The sequence below is a fragment of the Struthio camelus genome, chromosome 11, assembly GCF_040807025.1.
Source record: "Struthio camelus isolate bStrCam1 chromosome 11, bStrCam1.hap1, whole genome shotgun sequence".
In the NCBI taxonomy this organism is placed as follows: Eukaryota; Metazoa; Chordata; class Aves; order Struthioniformes; family Struthionidae; genus Struthio; species Struthio camelus.
Genome location: NC_090952.1, coordinates 7312544 through 7329452, shown reverse-complemented (window position 1 = coordinate 7329452; position 16909 = coordinate 7312544). Strand labels below are relative to the sequence as shown.

Genomic DNA, 16909 nt, shown 5'->3' with positions numbered 1-16909 from the left:
AATATTCAGCCTGCCGTGTCAGAAACTGCAGGGCATGCCAGCAGATTCAGTTTGATTGCAAACGATGAGTTAAGCGTGATCTGGTCTTGGTTTTCCGGGGGAGTCCGGATGCAGCCTTGAATTCTGCCTTCTGTTTTGCTCGTCATACTGTAAAACACTCCTTACTGCTCTCCGGTTGTTTCTGACTTTGTCTCATCCTTTGTGGTGTGAGGCTCAGGAGAGATCCAGAAGTAAGAAGGGATTTTGCCTGTTTTAAAATGTGCATTTTTAGCTTTTCCAAAAGAAGGCCTTTTAATTTTTAGCAATTCCTGTGGATCCCATCATTACCGCCGATCTGCCTGGGGTGCTTTCCTAACCACCGAGTGTCCTTGAGAGGCTGAGCGTACACCTCTGTTGATTTCTGGTAAAGTTTAGAAGAGGCAAATTACTTAGTTTTGAGACAACATGAAAAAATCCTGAATTGTGGAAAACAAAGTCCTCAGAAGGGTTTTGCATCAAGCAGTGGCAGACCAGCAGCCTTCAAACGTACTGCGTAGACTTGTGGGGTTGTTCTTCTGGGTTGCATCATTTCGTGCCTCGCTACTCTTGTGAGGGCATATTTGGATACAATTTTTTTAATTTTTACCGAGGAATTGATTTCGTGGCTGCCTTAAGTGAATAAAGCGGTGATATATTAACTAATGTCAGGCGGAGCGTGTTTACCTATTTATCTTTGCTGCGGTATTGCCCGTAGTATTTCTTTTTTTTTTTTTTCCCTCCGCTCCGTTCTCTAAGACTTGTTAATGTTGCCAGCCGACCCAAAGTCCTCCTGAATGAACCAGTTTCAGCGGCGCCGCTCCGGAGGCAAGGACTGATACCTCCAGCAAAAGCTGACCAATGCCTTTCTTTGCGGGGTTTCTCCCCGCTACCGTCTCCTGCAGCGCGAGCGAGGGAACATACTGACTTCCTCTGAGTTTCAAAAAGTTGGACCACAGGGAAAATAGTTGATGCTGGAGGCTCGCGGGGGAGAAGACGGTGGCGGGACCTGCGGAGCGTGCCCGAGAACTAGCTGGACGTAACCGTACGTGCCCGGGGGGCTACGCCGCGGCTAGCGGCCGCAGCGCTGAGAGGCCTCCTGCTCTCCGGCAGCGCGAAGGCGAAGGCGCCGTGCTAGGGAGACGCGCTCGGCGGCCCGCGGTCCTCTGCCGGGCGCCGCGGCTTCGCCGGCGAGCAGCGCTCCCTGTCCCCGGCGCTCCCGAGGGATGAGTTGAAAACCTCCGACGTCGGGTCTTTACCTCGATGGAAGGAATTGAGATGGCCGAAAAGGGGCGTTGTCCCCGGAAAAGGTAGCGCCGCGGTCCCCGAGCCGCGTGGCAGCGGAGAGCTGCCTTGCTCCACCGCGTAGGGCTGTCCGAAGGCAGGCGCTGGTACGTGTCCTCTGCTGCGCCCCGACTTTCCGGAAACCAGTGCGGCAGGCGGGTGAAAACGAGAGAGGTTGCGCTAGGGGACCTCTCCTGCCGGAGAGCTCTGGCTCCGCGTCCTCGGGCGAACGACCGCGGCGCTTTGTTCCTCTCGGCACCTCGGTCTCCCTGCGGAAAGTCGCGTCGGGAGCGTTTCCGTTCGCCGGGGCGGCGGTCGTGAGTGCAGGGGGGAGCGATTCGAGAGTCGCAGGCTCGGTGGTTGTTGTAGCGGCGTTTCAATTCTGCACTGAATATGACTAATAATCCGTGACCTCACTCTGATTATAGATGAAAGAAAGCTGATGAAGGGACCCTGCCGCTACCCAGAAAGGAATTAGACATTGTCTAAAGCCAGGGCAGCACCGGAGCATTTGGATTTCACATCTGAGATTCACGGGTGAATAATTCAACACTTGAAAAAATGCTTCAGCCACAGTGTGACATCGCCACATCTTCTTTCAGTGATATCCAAGACTTTAACTAAACATTGCTTCCTAGGGAGTTGGGGCAGCTGTCCAGATATTTTTCCTCTTAAATATGAGCATTCCAGATTGTTACCTGGATACAGACGGAGGTTTGGACCGATGTCTTGCAGGCTGCAGTCTCTCTTAGTGCAGGATTTTGCCTTCGGAAATGGCCTTTAGCGTTTGGCTGAGCCCAAAACATCACAAAGTGAAAATTAAAGAGACGCAGCTTTATATTTAATCGACACTTTCCTCTAATTGGGTGAATTGCTAGGGCACGCAGCGTTGTGGGGAGGGTTGTTTGGGGGTTGTAAATAAATGAACCAAATCTCAAAGGCAAATGTTGGCAGATGTATTAAACATCAATAGAATAATGTAAGAAAAGTAGAACGCGCATAAAACGGCCCTGTAAAATTACTTGCTTGATAGGAGCCCTGTAAAGTAAACCCACCGATCTGTGTTTCAAAGCCAAATGCAATGCCATTGAATCTCCCCATTCGAATGGTTAAACTTGCAACAGTCAAGAAATGCAAGTGTTAAAGCGTTCACACAGCCATAACTCTGCTTTCTTGAGCGTGTTCATTATAATAAGTCTTTAAATAAATGATCACATATTATTTTTCAAATAATTCCTCCTTTTTCGGAATTACTAGCTAAAAATGGATAGTATCATATAGTCGTCATCAGTTCAGTCTCCTTATCAGGCCCAATAAATTCTTTTCTCTGTGTGATAAGTGTTTTGATCATTTGCTTTTCCTACCTACCCTTATTCCCTTTTTAGTCGGAAGCATTAGCTCCTTTAGATACGCATCACGGGATGAGACTGCAAAGCTATTTTAAGTGTAAAATGTGGTGGTCCAGCTGTGTCAGCTATATGGAACTACTTTATTAGGAAAACATGCTCGAGTCAGTAGGTGCTGCGTAGGCTGTATGTATAAGTCTCTTTTAGGTTCCCCCTTGTCTCGTATAGCCGATACACCGAGATGGTACCTGGGAAAAATTGTACGATGGTGTTTTAAGCAAGCACTGCTACCTGGCTGGGTAATTAAAGGCTGGATAAAATTATCGGATATAAATACACATATAAACAGCCTTTCTGCTTACTAGGATTATCTTTATGTCCAAGGTGACTTTAATTCAGGGCAGCCAATTGGGCAACTTTGAGAGCAAGATGGCTCTTCGGGGTGACTGTGACTTCCCTTTCTCAGCGCAAGGAACATGCAGGAATTACATGAAGTTGAAAGTTGAAAAAGGAAATCATGCGGAAGAACACATCTGCTATCAGTATAGTCACTTTTATATATGTATATATGTAGAAAGGAAAAATCATTATAGGACTTTAACTTGTTCATGGATATTCAAAGGCTCTGGCTAGCAACCTGGATTTAGTGGCTAAGGAAGTTTTGTCTTGCGCATCAGGAACGTAACCTCTCTTTCGTCTTTGCCTCTTTTCCAGCGATCTAATTTACTTAGTTTCTCTAAATCTGTGGTGGCCCCTCTCTTAGCTCGTCGCGTTTCCCGGTGCGAGGGAACCGCTGCGAGGACGGGCAGCGCGGCTTTCTGCGTCTGAGCCGCTCGTCGTGGCTAGTCGCGGGGCTCGCGCTGCCCAAAGTCAACCTCCTTACGGAGCAGCGTTCAGCAAACGAACCGGCGTAGGCAGAGCTCATCCATGAAAGTGGCTTTTACTGTGAGTGCTTCCAGGCAGAATATCTGGGCCTCTGGGCACGGCCGTTTCCTATGGAGAAAGGAGCTCTATCCGGCACAAAGCCTCGCCGTCAGCGACCGTGTTTGCTGCCAATAGGCATCCTCTGGGCAGGAGTCCTGCGAATAGTTGTTTGTGTAAAATGAAAGAGGAATAACCCTTTCCTCCCATTGCTCCAGCTTAATTTCTTCCTGTATCTAATCCAAGCCTTCAGTTGCTTGATCTTCCTTTCTGTACTCTTAAGCAAATTCCGTGCGTTTTAGAAATTAACACTTTGTATCCTGAGTCCATTTATGTTAATTGCTAATAAGAGACAAATGAGCTTTGCCAAGATTTCTCTTTCGTAATAAAAATTTCTAATTTGAAGATATTGGAAAAGAGTTCACCCCACTAGGGTTACAGCAGATATCCTGATGAGCTTTCAATATCCTCCTCCAATACCAGCGAGCTTAATTGCCCTCTTCAGTCCAAACTTTAATGCATTACAGATTTTACAGAGCAATTCTTGTTTTCTTTCTTCTTTTGTTAAACATGATGGTTAACAGGGATGAGAAGGAAGCATTTCTACACAGGGACTCTTAAGAAAGCATAAACAAAAGAGGTGATCTTAAAGTTTGGGGCTGAGTCTCTTCAACTACCTCTTCAAAATCCGTTTCCTCATGCTACTCTGGCTCTGTGTTAATCCATATCTTTAAAGAAAATTTTACACACCATCTTTCGGCTGAGTTATTTGATAATAACCAGTGTGCAAGGGACTGTGAAGCATCGCCTTTCTTAGAAGGCTTCTACAATATTAATGTACTTGACCCTGGTCTCTCATATTTCCTGATTAGGTTCATAGGAAGAGTTTGCTAAGCTTTTAAGATAGTGTCTTGTAGACCTCAGTGTAAATACTGAAGTAGAAAGAGAATTTTGGTAATAAGTTCATTTAAATGGAGTTATTCTGCCCATCAAGAAATCTCCATCCTGAGCTAGTCTTTAATGGCTTTTGTTATTTTACACCAGACTGATACATAATTAGCTTTGGAGAGGTCTTCATGTTTTTGTGAGGTTAATACCCCCCTATCTTGCTGAATTTTGAACCTTCTCAGATTTTGAGTTTTTAATCATTCCAGCCTAATTTGCTCAGAAATGCAGGCCCTTAACATTTCTGATTTGTCTTAACTTTATACTCGGAGATTGAGTGAAAACTACATGTTTGGAGTACACTTGCTTTTAAGGAGGAAAGACAAGAAGCAACCTTACGCTGCATCTTTGGTCATCTTTTCTTCTTCTACCTGTAGCGGCTGGCGGTCCGGCGGGTAGAGCGTGGAGCTGTGGCAGCAGCGGAGCCCCCGTTTCTAAGGTTGACCCCCCTTGAGGTACTTCCACATGCTAGCACGGCAAGGCCGCCTCCTCTCACCAAGCACAAGTATAGATTCTCAAATTACCACCAAAGAAAAATGTTTCTAATGCAGTATCCGTATTTTCTCATTCAGTAGCGTTTTTGCGCGTCAGGATGGAGTATGCTATCTTGAACGTTATTTTTATAAATATCATGGAGTGCGCTAAGTGCCCTCTTAATTTCATCTGCAGTTTGTCTGCCTACAATAAATCCTGAGTGATCTGGATTCACACACCTAACGCAGACACTGCATGGCTGCCTGCCAGCATGTTGGCAACATGCTTGGCATTAACTGTTATTAATGAAGTGAGTCTATAGGACAGAAAGTTGGTACAATCTGTCACCTATATACTTACTACAGCTATCTTCGGTTCCTTCCAGTGGGAGGGAATATCTCCTCTGTGCAAAATCTCATTAAACAAAGCCGTTAAAACATTTTAGAGCCTTTAAAATTCAGCTGTAAACCCATTTGGTTCTGCTAGCTTATTGATCGTGAGATTTTTGAATGATCGTATCTACCTCCTCCTTTGTAGTGGGGCTGTTCAGGGATTTTCTCTTCTGTTTCTGGCTGGGGCAGGGGTTTACCTCTAAGATAAGCCTGAAATACAGACAGTTGAGATAGGTGATCCTTTCTGAAGTTGTCCAGAGTGTCCATTCGCTCTCTTAAGCTAAGTATCTGCTTTCTTTACTATCCCTTAATGAATAGGATTGATTCCCTTTTTTGCTTCTATTTGGCTCACTTTTTTTTTTTTTTAAGAGTTTAAACTTGTTTTTCTTTACTAATTTTTCCAACAGTCAATTTACCTCTGATTTCCAGTATTGGTTGAAATTTAGGGACTGGTCTGCCTGTTTTTTGATTCCAGGTCTGAAAAGGCTGCAGTCCTGTGTTACTCCCTTTAGGCTCATTTTGCTTTTTCTGTGCTGATGGTAGTGATGGTTTGTGTGCATTAATAAGCTTTGTTAATAAGCTACTTGCCAGCCTTCCATAATAATTTCTTAACAATTTGCTCTTAGACATTTCTGAAAATCTTTGTATAGATCTTCCGCTTAGAGGGCGGCATAGAGTAGATTTGTATTCTTGAATACTGATTATATTTTGATTTCCTGTCTATTAAAATCAGATCTGCTAGGAAATAATGAGACCAGCTGATTTATGACCATCATAGAGCTATGGAACAAATCAATCCTAAAATATGTGCCCATGCCTTTGAAAAGTGAGTTTAGGGCTATTCCTCTTACAGATGCCTTCAGATCTTGCTCTTCTAACAGATTTACCATTTCTTAAAATACCCCCTTCTCAGTTCTTAACACTGAGCTTCGCTTTTTCAGGAAATCACTGCCATCCTCTTTCCTCCTCCCCATCCCACCCCAGACAAAGATAATTTCTGCTTCTCTAAATATATTTGTAATCCTAATAAGCTGAAAAAGAAGAGAAAAAAAGTGCTAACCCTGGTTGGATAGCTGTTCATTTTCTTCTGAGATGGCTTTTGGTCAGAGTGCATCAGAAGTCTTCACCCACCATCCCGACTGTTAAAACAGAAAGGATGCATTTAGCTAATAAAATTACAAACCTGGCCTGGGGAGCAATATGGTAGCTGTACCTGTGACAGTTTGCATCACTGATTTGTTAATAAGCTTGTAGCAACCGTATAATACTAGGTCTGTCTGTCTTCAATTGTAAAACCTTCTCTCTTTGGGTAAGACCGTTCATCTCTTTTAATTATTATAGAAATATTTTAACTTTAGACCATCACACCTACAACAACGCTTATATTCTTTTCCATTTTCAGGATGTGAATCTACCCCTCCGCTTGCCCGTGCTCTTAGAAACTCATCAGTGTCACCAGCTGTGCATTGCTTAATTTCCTTCTCCTCTTATAAAATGAGAGGAAACCTGGCGACCTTTCTTAATAGACCTCTCTCTATACTTTCTCGATGCCCGTGAATCCATTTTGACCCTAAAATTTAGCGTACTTACTGAACCCTAATGAGTCTACAGGTATTTTCCTTATCCTTCCATTCCCTGACCCTTTTTATTTCCGAGGGATAACAGTCCTTATTGCTTGTACTTTGTCCTTGTTTCCCCCGGCCCCAAAGTGTAGATTCACCGCACCTTTGTGGTGAAGACGGACGTTTGCCTCTTTCTCACCTGAATAATGAACTTTTTGACAGATCCTTGGCCGCCTTCGTTGGAGACGTGGCATTGCGGTGTACGCCTCCAAGGCCAGGGTGACTTCGCTTTCCATCTTGTGTCCTAGTTATGGCTCTCCTTTTCCCTTGCCATTTTCTTTTTGACTCGAAATACCCTTTTTGCTCCCCTTTTCTCAGTCTTTCAGTTCTCAGCATTACCACTTTGACTTTTTTTTTTTTCCTGCGAGCTTCCCCCTTTCCCTGTTACCGTTCAGTCTCACACCGGGCATGCTGAACAGCCAGCGTCTAGGGGTTTTTTTCAGCTCACTCTCTTTCTTTGCATTTTGGTACTTTTGGGTTTAGCAGATATCCATTCTCTAATACGGCACAGTATTATGCTGAAATAAGCTGTATTTCAGACATTCCTTCACGCATTTCAGCTTCTCGAGGATTTTAATTGCCGCCCTTTTCCCTTTATGATATACTGCTGTTCTTGATGTGTGAGAACACATTTATAGAGAAAGCTCCTTCTGTATTTTACATGTGCTTTGTCAGGAAGGCTATAATTTTGTTCACTTCCTTCCTTTTTCCTTAAAGTTGTTTGTGACAGGTCTTGAAACACTTGCACCTGATGTCCTCCCAGCATAAGGTCAGAAACTGTCATTTATTTCAGAACCTGCTCTAAAATAGTGTGCTGTTCATGTCGTATCTAGGGGTCTGCTGAAGTTGGGGCTTGGGCTCGGCAATAATTGTTGCATCTGCTTTCAGCTGTGAAAAAAAGTGGAGGGCTTGCTATGAATATTAACAAGCCACCCATCCTTTACACCTTCTGGGAACAGAGTAGATCTTAAATTGTTTCTTCTTTTCATGATTTTTTGTGTTCTCCCTTTTCTCTGCAAGCTCTTTTTTATCATCTTTGGGCTTTGGGTTTTTTTTCCAAATTTATTCCTAATTGGAGGGTTTTATCCATACTTATAACTAGGTTGCTGAACTTAAGTCTCTGTTAGCTTTCATTCTGTCAAACCTTACCTCCATTAAGGGTTTTAGATGTCTGATTGCTGGGATTAGCTCACCAGGGCCGCCTTTGTTTTGTCTTTCTCCTTCTTCACTCGTCTTCTTCTCCCACGTGGCCACCACCTTTGATACCTAAGCACCTAGGAACTGCTAGGAGGTAGGATTTCCTTAAGAGATTTTTCTGGGAAAGTAAGTTTGAAACGGGAACCCTTAAATCTGGCATCCATTTCCCAGACAGGAGAAGCACGTTAGGAAGGGAATGGTTGCCCCGTCCCTTTCCCTTGACAAACATCACCCCTGGAGCCCCATCAGTTCTGGAAATCCCACATACTCCCCACAGAGGCACCTTTGCATATTTCCTTGTCACGGGGCTAGGCAAAATTTGGAGACCCTTGGCCTAAATAAAGATGTAATTTCTTGGAAAAGTAGGCTAACTGGAGACGTGCTTCTAGAGAGCCTCTTTCTAGGCGCTTTGTAATAAAATACATCCCCATCTACTGGCAAGTAAAGATTTTTATCAGTTCACCCACCAGATACCAAGATAATGTAAAAATCAAGGCTCAAATGGAGTCCTTAGAATAAGAAGGATTTGGGGAACTTTCAGCATCTGGTAGGAAAATGGGGTCTTTCAGGTCAATTCTCTGCCTGGCATCGTGGCACCGGCTCTCGGGTGCATGGTGGGATTGGCAGAGTTCAGGCCGGTCGCCCCACCACACCGTCTTTGAGAGAAACTCCCTATCCTATGTTCTGCATGGGTTCTGTCAGGGCTAAACTAAAATAAAATAACATAATAGATATTTATCTCTGCAGTGGCCTTGCTGCCCACTTTGTTAACCGAGAAAGAGGTGTGTAATGTGTTGCCCTTGCTTTAGAAAGATGTGTGGTCAGGAGTGCAGCCCACTTAGACAAGAGAAGCATTTCTGTTTCTTTTGGAGCGCCTTATGTCCGTTTACGGGTGATATGTGGACGATGCCCCTGAACTCTGTTTTTTAATTCTGCAGGAGGGTTAATAAAGTCCAGCGAGGGCAGAGGACTTTGTTGTTCGCACAAGCGCAGCATGTACGGCATTCATTTGTACTGTGGGTAAATCTGAATTCTTTTCTACTATTACTCTACTGAATGTAAATATCTCAGAGACATTTACATGGTATTTCTTTTTAAGCATATAATGTTTTCATTCAAAAGTATCATAATTCTTAAAAGACCTGTCAGAGGCTCTGACATGTAATTAATTTATCTTAAAGCTCTTTTTTTGAAAGATAGAGCTGCATATATGGAACTCATTCTAACACCTGCGCTTATTCACAACTCTGCAGAAAAAAGCCACTTCTTCTGCTCTGCTTTCTTCCCCCACTTCTCCAGAAAAAGATTTTCCTTTGCTTTGGATACTCCCTCTCCCTCTGCCCTCATCAACTCTAACAAATAAAAGCACTTGGTATGTAAAAGGTGGGTGAAAACAGAAGCTGGAGTGTTGGGCTTTGTCTGAGTGCTAGTGGCCTTTTGTTTATTCAGCTTTGAGCTAAAACACTGTTGCAACCTTAATTATGGAACAGCTATCACTAACTCGTAATCTAGTCCATCTAATATAATTTCTGTCTGTGTAGGTGGGTTTTCAGTCAGCCTAGTAGGCTGTTTATTTTACCTGGTGGAATTTTTTTTTCCTGCTTGGGAGCTTCAACAGTATAACGCTGGTGCTCAGGAAATATGAACAAGGAGATGTTCAACTAGCCGTGGATATGTAGTTAAGCAGCCAAGCACTGGATTACGTGGCCATCATGGCTAGTTGCCTTTCTTTATCCCCTGTAAGTGCTTCCAGGACATCACTGAGACCAGCGCCGCTTTTGTTGAAAAATGGAATGAGCCAAATCACTGCCGTCTCCCAAAGAGTCTGCAGAGAGAGTCCTCATGGGGAAGAAATGGCTCCAGAAAGTCCCTCAGCAGAATTTCTTCCTAGACCGGCATTGGAGGGGAGCCCCCTGGCTTCTCTGGAAGCAGCAAGGTGGCTGAACCTTCTCCCTACCCTATCAACATCTGCTCAGGACAGTCACGGTCAATTCTGGAGGAGAAGGATGTTTTCTGGCTCTCCAGCACCACTTGATTTCATTTCCTACAGAGAACGTTGCTTGTGTTAGTGGTGCGTTGCACAGTCTTTAACTTTATAGGAGAAGAGACGAGTCCTTTCCTCCAAGGAACCAGCGGAAAGGCGTTCCACGCAGTGCACTCTGTGTGCAAGGCGGGATCGCTATTAGCAGCGAGGGCTACAGGAACTTAATCTTGGGAATCGTGTTTCAGTCTCTGACCGCATTTGTCCACTGACACAGCTACCTTGACTCCAGCAATACCAAACCTCATAAAACTTGCTGAGTATCACATGGGGTTTTTAAAACAGAGCAAAGAAGTGCTTTGGGTTATGTGGCCATCTGGGCTGAAGGACGTCTGCTCACAAGGAATGGGAGGACCAGTTCCAGGTGCCACGTTTCTGTTATTCCAGGCTTCTGCACAAAAGCTCGTCGCTAACAGCTTTAGTATAAGCCATTAGCATCCGTAGTGGGAAAATTTACAGGGAACATAAGGAATGGAGAATTAGTTGTGATGCTGAGGGGTTTGGGGGGAGTCTTACAATCCTGCGTAGGTTCACCTGACATCAGTCAGAGGGCTGAAAGGGATTTCTCTAGGTCACGGAGTCCCATGTACTGCTATCACAAGCAGCTGCATGCCGTCATTCTGTGTGTTCATTTGTCCAGCTCATGCGTGATAGTGGTTGGGTTATTTTTTGGCCCCACTGCTTTCTTTCTGAGACTTCTTCCCTTCAGTCTCCTTTCTTAGCCAGTATCTTTTTCACTTACGCCAGCTGTGATCTTAGCAGACCGAAGCCCTTAAGTACATGGTGCAATCAAGAGAAGTCTTCCCTATGGCTGAACTTCCTGAAAGTCTTCTTACAGCACCATCTGCCAAGCTATGTTTCTGTCCTCCTCCTGAGACCTGGAGGATTGTCTGGAGTTCACCTGACTCCGCATCTTGGACCATCTTCTTTGGCCTGCCGTCATCTTCCTCAATCCACTCCAACTCCAGTCAAGTCAAGTTCATAAAATTCAAGCTGGTGTCTGAATTTCCTCCTGTCGGTTCTTCATAATAGCTTGACCTCAGTCAGGTATATCTTCAGTGGCTTGACGCTCTGTGAAATTCATATCCTCTCCCTTTTTTTCTTCTGCCTGCAGCTGGTTCTGTGCTCTCATGCTGCCCCTTGGATGTTCACCGTCTATAGCTTTTATACCCCAGGCCCTTGGTTCTTCTCTGCCTTCATTTAGCTTTCCTTTTCAGGGAACCAGCTATTCTTCTCCTCTTTGTTATTCCCGGTCCTCTGTTTCTTCTTGTACTCCATTGCGTTGAGCCCCTTTGTCAGCTTTTCATCCACGCTGGCTGGTGTTTCCTTCCGTTCCCCTTGGGATCTGACCTTTCATGGGTCACGCTGCTCCTAAAAGGTCCTCTTGTTCAGCAGATCTCCACAAACTTTAAATTGCCTGTTTCAGCTCACTTCCTCTCTTTTCAACCACATCCGAAGATCCCCAGCTGATCCCCCATTCTTTCCAGCTCATTTCTAGAGCTCAGATTTTTTCTCTGAGTTATCTCGGTCAATGCTCCTTATGTAAATAGTTATGCACAGGCACATCCCCTTAACTCTCGCATTTCGCCGTCTTTGTCGTATTTTCCAGTCTTTGCACTGCATCCACCAAAACCTGCCTTTCTACACCTCCCTCCCCCTTATACACATGCATCCCTAAAAATAGTAATAAAAGGAGGTGAAAAATCCCACGGACTTCCCACCTATAAGCTCCCTTTTCCTGCCTCCGCTTGCTTGACCGCCTGCTTGCCCGTTGCTTGGCTCCTCAGTCTTTTGCCCAAATCAGCCCTGCTCTCTCACTGAAGTTTGGCAGTTAACTGTCTGTCAGAAGTAATTAAAGGCAGAAAGCCTCCCTCACATACTCACTTGCAAATCCCGCTTACGACGCACGCGGCTCCCAGACAGACTCTGAGAAACACAAACTGCAATCAAACCGCAGACTCTGCAAGCTACAACCAAAACAGCGAGAGGCAAGCAGGCAGAGGCGCAAATCCACGTACTCGCGAGTGAGGAGACCTTGCGCCTTTCTCCTTCAGGAGAGAGCCCAGTGGTAACAGTACGATGCTTTCCTAAAAATGCTCGGGATCTTTCTACGCTTGCTAGTGTTTTATGTCTGCGTTATTATTTTTTCCTCTGGAGATGGTTGGTGCAGTGCAAGTGACAAATTTGCATTATTGGAGAGTTATTGTTTCCACTTTTGTTCTATGTTTTATTCATTGCAAGCCATTATTTTAATACGGCTATGATTATGTTACCGGCTGAAAACAGGCCACCTGTGGCATTTTACACCAAATTGTTATAAACAGGTATATCCCAGCAAAACAGCAGCCCACACTGAGACAGTGCTTGTGCTTCTGAGTGATGCAGGAAGGTGGAAGAGTCAGCCATGGGTCTCAGCTGATTTTGCTGATAAAGCAAAGACTTGACTGTTGCAGAATTAAGCTTTTTGCAGCAACACTGGATTATCTCTTACCCCTAACCTGGTCCCTGTGGGTTAAGCATTGCATGGAAAAAGCTGAGTGAGAAAAAGCTAAGTAGTATCCTGATCTGGCTTATATACTTGGATAACTTGAAATATCGCTATGATTCTTCCTATGAATATAAATATTACTATTAAATATTTATGTGATGGTCCTACTCCGAGTCCTCTCTAGGATTGAGGCTCTATTTGTGCTGGAGCTGTGAAATGAGAAAACGTTGCCCATCCTTTGGGGAAAAGCAGGCTCAAACCAAACAAAAGTAGGTCCTTTCTTACACGGCACATAAACTGCTAGATGCTTTACCGCAAGGTGTTGTGGAGGCCAGCTGTGCAAACAAGGTAGAAAACGGTTAGGCGAATGAATAAAGTATGGATATACTCTGTGAATCCAAAAGTCCCTTAGCTAGAGATCGTTGCAAGTTGAGGTGCTAGAGCAGGGCTTTCGCTTTCCGTCTGCTAGTGACTGTCAGCAAGGGTCGAGCCTGTGGACTAAACGGTGAGCCAGTCTCGTCCAGTTCGGCGTTCTTGTGCGATGGCTGGTTACGTGATTTGAGTCGGGGGGACAACGTGGCAAGAGCTGGAGAGAGACTCGCTTACAGCTGTAGAGCTGATTTCCGCTCCGCATTGCACCCTGCTCCTTCAAGGGAAGGAGGTGGTGCCTCTGCTTGATCCTGCCCAGATAAGCCTCTATTAGAGCATCACCTCTGCACTTCAGAAGGATGGTGGAGGTCAGAATGTACAGCAACGTTGATTATAACCTTCTGTATTTTGAAGATGTCACCTGACAGTCAGATCATCCACAAATGCTTTTTTGAGTGCTTTTTCAAGTGAGCACGTGAGCAGAAAGTTCAAATCTGTAAATGTGCATAGCCAAATGTCCTCTACTCCAACTCTACCTGCCTGCGGTGAATTGAAATGAAAGATCTTGGCACATTTATCTTCCACCTGGAAAACCACGAAGGTGTGCAAAACACATTTATCAGATCACAATATATTTAAGCTCCTTACTTAATTCGGCTTTTCTTCCTCACACAGCAAACAGCCCACTCCCAAGAAGCCATGCTGGCTCATTTAGTACTTTAGCCTCTGATTCTCCTGAACATATGTTTAATAGGCAGGAGATGTTATTAAGGAGGCATGATGTTGCAGACTGTTCCTGGAAAATGCAGAGCAGCTTTCACACTTAAAAGTTAATCTTCTGCAAGTTACATGTAAATACTCAAAACGATACGTGATCTGTGATTTGGAATTTTGCTAGATACGCTTTGAGTCGCTTCTGTTAAAATATGTCAGCGATTCTTCCGCTGAACGCGTTGGCTCCAGAAAGAAAGCTTTTGTCAACCACAGTAGGAGACCGGGGTGTTGAGAAGAGTGTGGATATTGGTGAGAGAGAAGAGTCTGACTTGAACACACTGATTCGCGTTTTGAGAGCTCTGAAACACGGATTTGCATCAAAGTAAAATTCTCAGGGTTAGTTAAATATTCCTCTAAATATGCAAAGAAATTGAGTTACTGATGCTTGTTATTCTTATCTTACTCTTGGTGTCACAACATCTTTAGGTTCAGTGAGGGTTTCACTTACTAAGATGGTTGTAAAAATTTCACATTAATTAAGAGGACTCCACTGAAAATCTGAATATGAATGAAGTTCCTCTTCTGAACCCAGGGCAGTGAATACAGTGGGAAGATCAGACATTGACAAATGCTGATTTAAAAAAAACCACCCTGAAACAAAAACTGTGCTTCAGCCCACTACCTGTTCCATGAGAGACAAAGCTGAGTTCAAGTTGCCAGAAGGAAAAAATAGATTCTACCTTTAATGTGCAGCCAAAGAGGTGAGCTCCTGCTCCTCTCCAGCAATTGTGACGCTCCTGCTGGCTGGGAACTGTATCTCGCGTGGCAGCGTTGGTGCGGGATGGTCTCTGCGGGCCATGCGCAGGGGTGCCGGCACGTCTCTCCGTTGTGCAGTCTCACTCTCCTGGACAGCTGGTTGTTTTCATGCAGGGATTGGATGGATTTCTCCATCTTTAATGGAGAAAGCCAGAAAATGCAGGCCTGGTTCTGATCCCCTTTTTGTTGGGTTGAAGAAACACTAGCAAATTCAGGGGCATCAGTCTAGATCAGCGCTCATACGACTGAGATGATAAAATTTAAGCTAATGGGGAGCAGTGAGCGCAACAGTAGGTGGCATGCGGACGAGGCCAAATTCCAGAGAACAGATGATGAAGAAGTGTTTAAAATGAAAAATGGGGCTATAGATACATTTCTCCTAAAAGTCTCAGGGCAAGTTTTTTTTTCCTCTCTGTATGACCTGGGGCGAGTCCCCTCCCCTGTGTGTGTCTCTACTAACCCATCTGCTAGATGGAAATAATAATGCGCACCTGCTTTTGCAGAGCACTCTAAGATGATGTGAAAGGCATTGTGGAAATGTAGAGCACCGCTCAAAGCTCTGAAGAAGGCCTTTGGGGAAGAAAATGGTGATCTGTGTCATTTTAACCCTGCTGAAATACACTGGACTTAGCTTTTAGAGGGGATAAGTGAAGATATGGTAGCCTTAATAAATAGTATTTGTCCTCTTAAGCAGGGAAGGGGCAGCATGTGATGTTGTGGGGTTTTTTTTATTATTATTATTGTTGTTATTTTTTATTCACGGTTCCTGGAGGTGATTTTGGGAATTGTACTGACTGTGCTTATGTTTCTGGAAACGTGCAGGTTGGCCAGATGCAGTGGGGCATGGAATGAACAGAAAGAGGTTAAATTGATGGATGACCAACAAGAGCAGGATTGTGCCTCAGAAGACCAAGAAACTATCCTGATTAATGGGGTGAAAGAAAATGGTAAGGAACCTAATTACAGTACATGAGAGAGCAGTGACAGCTTGCAAGCCAACTTATTTTCCTAACTCCTTTCATGTATTTAATTTTAGTGTTTTGCAGGTATCTCTAAAATGTGGAGCAGTAGGGTAAATGGGTGTTCTCTGCAAAGATGTCACTCCAGCTATGAATGTACAGCTTTTTAAGTCTAACAAGTACTGCTTTTGCCCATGCATATGCATGGTTGGAGTTGTTTATGTGCACATGCAGTTTGAATTATGGATTTTTGCTTGGTTTCTCAGGGAAACAACTCATATGAGATCACGTTGCCCCTCTGTCTGCTGGGATCCTTTCCCTCTCTTCACAATTCCTTATGAAGCCGTTAGCTAATCTTAGCCAAATTTGACTGAAAGATACTCAGTCCCTACTAATTTAGGGAAAGGCAGAAGTTGGGTAGAAGAAACGGACCTACTTAGCACCCAGAGGAAGGGAACGTCTGACCTGTGAGCCCGATGGTCTCTCTGCTACGTGGCCTGTCCGCTGGCTGGCGAGCCCATGGGATCCCAGCCCACGTGGCCCTTTGCCACCCTTGGCTAGCGTGCAGGCTGCATGGCCACTGAGGGAAGGGGAGGAGACGCCAGCATGTGTGAAACCACAGGGAGAAGCGGTGGCACTGGGATTTGAGGGCTGTAGGAGACAGCTGGGCAAGGAAAGCAGGATTCATTAGTTCTGCTGCTTTCAGGGCCTTTTGGAAGCTGCACGTGCTGTTGTGATCATTTCAGCAGTGCAGACCTTTTCAATTTGCTGGCTGAAGATCCCATTAGGATTCTGGCCACCTCTTTGGTGTATAAACACACGCTGCTAGTTGCAGTCATGATCCTCTGAACTACTAAGTCATTTCAGCTTTCATTGGCATCGGTGGAGAATGATCAGCCTCTTCTTGGAGCCTGCCTGAAGTATCTAACTTTTTCTTTAGTCAATCTAATCTATTCCATACTTGCTTTCAAAAGCAATAACTAATTAGGAATAAAGCGCTCTGCTTGCCTGAAAACCTGACTGAAATAAAAATTCCTCTGAGCATTTTCTGGAGTCGTTTGGCCTTGCCGTTGTGAGCTGCAGTAAGCGCAGTGGTCTTCTGGTGTTGTGGCAAAGCTTGACATTTTCGTTCTTCACAACGTTTTTATGGAGCTGTTTGGTTAATTTCATGGCTTTGTAGACTGTATATTATCCTATAAACCTTGTAATATGTAAAAATATATAAGTAAATATTTATATAAATATATCAGTTTGACCCTGTTTGACATTTAGGACTCAATCCTCTGCTGTCTTTATGTTCAAACCCTTCTGTCTCATCAGAACGAG

General features: G+C 44.4%; 1 protein-coding gene across 4 annotated transcripts in view; it reads left to right on the top strand.

Moving 5' to 3' along the window:
- NEXMIF (neurite extension and migration factor) overlaps positions 1-16909 on the top strand; it is a 178218-nt gene that overhangs the window by 148302 nt on the left and 13007 nt on the right. For 3 of the 4 annotated variants that reach the window (XM_068956621.1, XM_068956623.1, XM_068956622.1), the window contains exon 3: positions 15447-15571. In XM_068956621.1, coding sequence (XP_068812722.1) covers positions 15496-15571 — 76 coding nt within the window. In that variant the 5' untranslated portion in view covers positions 15447-15495. Of the gene's footprint in view, positions 1-9134; positions 9213-15446; positions 15572-16909 lie in introns of all 4 variants that reach the window. The other variant, XM_068956624.1, reaches the window with a different exon arrangement.